General features: G+C 45.2%; 1 protein-coding gene across 1 annotated transcript in view; it reads left to right on the top strand.

Annotated features, from left to right (window-relative positions):
* Positions 1 to 1,977: 1,977 nt before the first annotated feature.
* The window catches only part of UBE2QL1 (ubiquitin conjugating enzyme E2 QL1), a 101,706-nt gene continuing 97,332 nt past the window's right edge, over positions 1,978 to 6,351 (top strand). Inside the window, exon 1 of the mRNA XM_082259121.1 lies at positions 1,978 to 3,330. Within this exon, the coding sequence (XP_082115247.1) occupies positions 2,464 to 3,330 (867 nt within the window). The 5' untranslated portion in view covers positions 1,978 to 2,463. The remainder of the gene's footprint in view (positions 3,331 to 6,351) is intronic.

The following is a 6,351-nucleotide window of genomic DNA, read 5'->3' on the forward strand; positions in this document are numbered from 1 at the left end:
CACCCATGCTGGACAGCTGGGCCCCTCAGGATGCCTGGGCCCCCTACATGTGTATGGGCTGTCCCCCCCTGATGGCAGCCCTGCTCACAGGCGGTGCGTTGTAGGGCTACGTCGCTAGCATGTGAGGGTCTAGGGAGCGAGCGCCCGCCGCCGGAGGCGCGCTCCCGCGCGTGTGACCGGCGGACCCGATGTCTGTCGGTCACTCGCGATCGTCGAGTGGAGAGGGAGAAAGGCAGGCGGCTAATGTAAACAAGCCGCCTGTCATTCTCCCCTGTGTATGAATGGTGATCATACGGTTCTACTACGTAGGACCGTTGATCACTGTTCATACACCTCAAGCCACAGCCAATCACAGTTAGAATCATGCCCCTAGGGACACACATAGCCCCTCCCTCTCAAAAAAGTTAACCCCTTCACTACCAGTGTAATTTTACAGTAACAGTGCATATGTATAGCACTGATTACTGCAGTAATGTCACTGGTACCCCCAAAAGTGTCAAAAATGTCAGTCAAGGGTCCGATCTGTCCGCCGCAATGTCGCGGTACCGCAAAAAAAATCGCAGATCGCCGCCATTACGCGTTAAAAAAAACAACAAAAATGACAAAAATCTTACCCTTAGTTAGTAAACGCAATAACTTTTGCGCAAACCAATCAAAATACGCTTTTTGCGATTTTTTTTTTACCAAACATATGTAGCAGAAAACAAATTGGCCTAAAATGTTAAAAAAATTTGATTTTTACATTTTTTTGGGGAATTTCATATAAAAAAAATGTGAAAAATATTGTTATTTTTGCAAAATGTATGCTCTTTTTTTGTTTATAGTGTAAAAAGTAAAAAGCGCAGAGGTGATCAAATACCACCAAAAGAAAGCTCTGTTTGTGGGAAAAAAAGGACGTCAAATTCGTTTGGGTACAGCGTCGCACGACCGCGCAATTGTCCGTTAAAGTCACGCAGTGCCGAATCACAAAATAGGCCCTGGTCAGGAAGGGGGTAAAATCTTCCGGGGCTTAAGTGGTTAATAAATCGTAATCGTGCTGTAGGTTGATGACCTGTTCAGAGTGACCTTGAGAAAGTCATATTTCCATCACTAATTTTAGCTCCTAGCTTGAAGCAATGCAGTAATTTCCTTTTCAATGACTTAACCATGCATATCATACATGTCTAACAAAACCCTGCTTTTAATAATGGAGCGTGGAGTAAAATCGGCGAAGAAGGAAATAACAAAACGCTGCGCGCCTTATTATGTATTATCTCTTTGACCTCATACCCCGTGAGTAAAATTGCAAGCTCATTCATTTGCATTGTGTCTGCTCCTGTGTTGTGTATAGTCATTTCTAGGCAGGAATAAATTCCCTGCCGCCTACTAAATCCACAGAGCAGCTTATGTGTGATCTGTACCTGTCTTATATAGTGGCCAAGACCACAACGTCCGCCCTTTTCTATTGTTTCCCCTGTGCATTCATCTTTACAGAGGGTAGCTATAGGTGACACATGAAGATGTCACCTTCTGTGTAGCAGACACATCTGTCATCAGATCATCAACCTGCATAATCCAAGCTATCTTTCCTTCCAGATGGGTGAACTGTGATCAGTCCAGTACTTTTCCCATTGCTGAGGAATGAAGAATCTGGGTCAGCAAAGGGAGGAAGGAAATGGATTTTTGGAAAATCCTGCATGGCACTGGTCAAGGGGGGGTTGGAAGTTGTAAGCAGAATAAAGCAGATTGATCAGAGTAGGGAGATGTATGCTGAGATGTATCCTGAGATGTATCCTGAGATGTAGGAAGATCTCTTCCTTTCCTGCACACATCCCCCTTGAGATGATGCAGAATAGCTGCAGACCCAGCAATTTGGGATGCAGCACAGGTAACAGAGAGAAGACAAGGAGAAGAGGGGGAGGGGCTTGCTTGACGTCCTAGAAGAATGGGCGTTCCCAGGGCATTAATCATAGGGCTTTTAATTCTAAAGTAGCCAGTGGTATGCCTGCCTTCCATGTGAGCTGCACGACTCCTTCCCCCCTCCTCCTCCCACCTCTACAGCAACCCTCCCCCCTCTTTTGTGAGGTCTGCAGATAAGAGACAGAAGGGATCGGTGCTGGCAGGCAGGCAGAGAGGCGATCAGTACTATTTCACTGCAGCAGACGGAGAGGAGAGATCGGAGCACTGCAGACTGACGTGTGGAGTACATAGGCTCATACATGATGACAGGGAGGCATTGCTGATGCTCATCACCCCCCCCCCCCCCACTACATGCATCGCAGCAGCCCACTGAATGGCAATTGACAGGATGAGACCCCCCAGTCATCACAGACTCATCGTTCCCCAGCGCCTATGAATCAGATCGTTCGTACAGGGTGATGGATGGACTCTGAAGGCAGCAGCGATCTTGTGATTGTAGACAGTTGGGCTCATCTGTGATCGCCAAGTCCCCTGCGGATTATTGCGAGTGCAGCAGATTGAAAAATGGCCACACTCCTGCGAAAAATAGGACTGATTCGTCTTAATGACAGGGACACCGAGGACCCCAAGCATCACCACCACCGTAACCAGCAGGGATCTCTGAAGAACGGAGGCAGCAAGGGCAAGAACAGCAGCAACAAGCAGCAGCAGCAAGGAGGTTCAGCAGGAGGAGGTGTTGTTGGTGGTGGTGGTGGTGGGAGTAGCGGCGGCGGCGGCGGGGGCAGCGGTGGTGGCTGCTGCAGCAATAACTCCACAAGCACCGAAGGGATGCTCGGCCAGGCTGACATCAAGGGCAAAAAGACTGAGCAGGCTCACAAGGACAAGCATGGGACAGCTGGAGGCAAGGACAAGAACAGTGCCAAAGAGACTAGCACCCCGACCATTACAAAAGAAGCCTGCAAGCAGCAAGGGGGTGGCAGCGGGGGAGGGGGCACCAAGCAAAGTGGGGGCTCCTCCTTGCAGCCCCTGGTGCCCCCCAACAGGCAGCACTGCACCCAGGTGAGGAGCAGGCGGCTCATGAAGGAGCTTCAAGACATCCGCAAACTCAGCGACCACTTCATCTCGGTGGAGCTGGTGGATGACAACCTCTTCGACTGGAATGTCAAGCTGCACCAGGTGGACAAGGACTCCACCCTCTGGCAGGACATGAAGGAGACCAACACTGAGTATATCTTACTCAACCTCACCTTCCCGGACAACTTTCCCTTCTCCCCTCCTTTCATGAGGGTGCTGAGCCCCAGATTGGAGAATGGCTATGTGCTGGATGGTGGTGCCATCTGCATGGAGCTCCTTACCCCCAGAGGATGGTCCAGTGCCTACACGGTGGAGGCAGTCATGAGGCAGTTCGCAGCCAGCCTTGTTAAAGGGCAGGTAAGCAAAGGGCAACCATCAATCAGTAATCCCTGGTGATGATGTCAGCCATCGATAAACACTAACCCTACTGCCTTATATCATTGATTCATCTTTAAACCTGTGTATCATCTTCTTACCTAAACATAGTAGCAAAATATAACAATGAGCAATCTATAATATTGCATTGTTTGTCATCTGTGTGGGAACATATCAGCTGAGGGTTTAGGTGTTGATTGGAATTTGGTCTTATCATTGGATGGAATCTTTAAAGATCATTGGCCAAGGTGGTTTGCTTTAGTGCCAACTCATCCTCCTCCTAAAGATCCCACCTAGCTTTTTCTTTACCTACCTTCTTAATGAATGAAGTAATCCTCACATTGGGGCCCCTGGGGTCTTTCTCCTCCTAAAGATCCCATCTAGCTTTTTTTTTTTACCTACCTTCTTAATGAATGAAGTAATCCTCACATTGGGGTCTTCCTCCTCCTAAAGATCCCATCTAGCTTTTTTTTTTACCTACCTTCTTAATGAATGAAGTAATCCCCACATTGGGGCCCCTGGGGTCTTCCTCCTCCTAAAGATCCTATCTAGCTTTTTTTTGTACCTACCTTCTTAAGGAATGAAGTAATCCTCACATTGGGACCCCTGGGGTCTTTACTCTATTTGAACTGGAATTCAAGAGGAAGCCCTTCTCTTTACCTTGGAGAAAATCATTAAAAACCTTCTTTGGCAAAGGTGTGTATTTCTTTACGCGTCCCCCTCTCCCTAGATTTCCTCTAGCTTTTTTACTTACCTTTTTTTACTTGTCCTCCTAATGAATAAAGTAATCTCCCTTTTCCCCCATGACATTATCACATAGGGTAATTGAGGTCTTTACTCCTCCAGAGCTGGAATCCAGATAGGTGCCCTTTTCTTTGTTGTGGACAGAATCATTCAAGACCTTCTTTGGCCAAGGTTGTTTCTTTACTGCCAAGTCATCCTCCCCCTACATATCTCATCTAGCTTTTTTTTACCTACCTTAATGAATGAAGAAATTCTCTTCTTTACCTCTGAAATCCTAACATTGGGGCCCTAAGGTCTTTGCTCCACTAGAACTGGAATTCAGGAGGAAGCCCTTCTCTTTACCTTGGAGAAAATGATTAAAGGACTTCTTTGGCCAACATGGGTTTCTTTGCAAATCCCCCTCTCCCTATATTTAATCTAGCTTTTATATTTCCCTTTTATACTTGCCCTTTTAATGGATGAAGTAATCCTCTTCATTCCCCTATGACATCATCACATGGGCTGTTGAGGTCTTTACTCCTCCAGAGCTGGAATCCAGAGGAGTGCCCTTATCTTTGTCATGGACAGAATCATTTAGGACCTTCTTTGGCCAAGGTGTTTTTCTTCACTGTCAAGTCATCTTCCCCCTGCAGATCCCATCTACCTCTTTTTTTTATTTTTCATTTTACCAACCTTTTTTAATGAATGAACAAATCCTCTTCTTTACCCCTGACATCCATCCTCACATTGGGGCCCCTGAGATCTTTACTCCACTAGAACTAAAATTTAAAAAGATGCCCTTCTTTTTTACGTAAAGAAAATAATTAAAGACTTTCTTTGGCCAAGGTGTGTTTCTTTACTGACAAATCCCCCTCCTTGTAGGTTTCATAGCTTTTGTATCTACCTTTTTATACTCTCCCTCTTAAAGTGCTTGTAAACTTTCACCTTGTAAAAAATCCCATTCAGTTTAAAAATGAAATGATAGGCAAAACAGTTTTGTATAAATATAAAAAAACATTAGAATTAAATGTTTTCCCTATTTTATGAGGGATCACATTCCCTCTGTTCTAAGCTGTAAAAGAGCTGGGGGGAGGAAAAGCAACAGCACACTGAGCTTCCCAGGGAATGGCTGTGAGCGGGGACATGTCAGGACAAGCCTGATCATTGGAGGAGAGCCCACTGAGTTCCCAGCATAGCTGGAAAACTGACCACGTCTCCTGCTTAGTGTGGTCAGTTTTTAAAAGGAAAGCAGAGTGACTGACAGTAACACCAGGGATTTCACACAAAGGACACAATACAAAGAGAACAGGATACTTTTCCATACAAGTACATAGTACAGCATGCTCATAGCAGGAATATGAAGTGTTGGGGTAACAAACACTTTATGCATGAAGTAATCTTCTTTTTCCCCCCCTATGACATCATCACATGGAGCCGCTGAGGTTTTTACTCCACCAGAGCTGGAATTCATGGGTGCCCTTATCTTTAACATGGACAGAATCAGTTAGGCCAAGGTGTTTTTCTTCATTTCTGTACTGCCAAGACCTCCTTGTCCTGAAAATTTCATCTAGTTTTTTTAAGTATCTTAATGAATAAAGAAATCCTCTTTTTTGCCCCTTTGACATCATTGTATGGGGTTGATGAGGTCTTTATTCCTCCAGAGCTGGAATCCAGATGGATGCCCTTATTTTTCTTGTGGACAGAATTATTAAAGACCCTCTTTGGCCAAGCTTTTTTTCTTTACTGCCAAGTCCTTTTTTCCCTGTAGATCCCAACTAGCTTTAAGAAATCTTCTTCTTGCCCCATGACATCATTACATGGGGCCACTGAAGTCTTTTTTACACTGGAGCTGGAACCCAAGAGAATGCCTTTATCTATATTGTGGACGGGATCATTAAAGGCCTTCTTCGGCCAAGGTTTTTTTTACTTATCTTGCTTATGAATAAAGGAATTTTACCCCTATGATATTATTGCATGGGGCTACTGCTTTACACCACTAAAGTTGGAACCCAAGAGGATGCCCTTGTCTTTATTATAGACAGTATTATTCAAGACTTTATTTGGCCAGGTTGTTTTTCTTTACTGCCAAATCCTTCTCCCCTGTAGATTCCATCTGGCCTTTCTCTATTTACCTTTTTAATGTATGAAGAAATCCTCTTCTTTGCCCTGTGGTATCATCACATGGGGCTGCTGAGGTCTTTATTCCTCCAGAGCTGCAATCCTGCAATCCAGGTGGGTGTCCTTATTTCTATAGAATAATTAAAAACCTTCTTTGGCAAA

Source organism: Pelophylax lessonae (genome assembly GCF_965119305.1).
Source record: "Pelophylax lessonae genome assembly, chromosome: 5".
Lineage (NCBI taxonomy): Eukaryota > Metazoa > Chordata > Amphibia > Anura > Ranidae > Pelophylax > Pelophylax lessonae.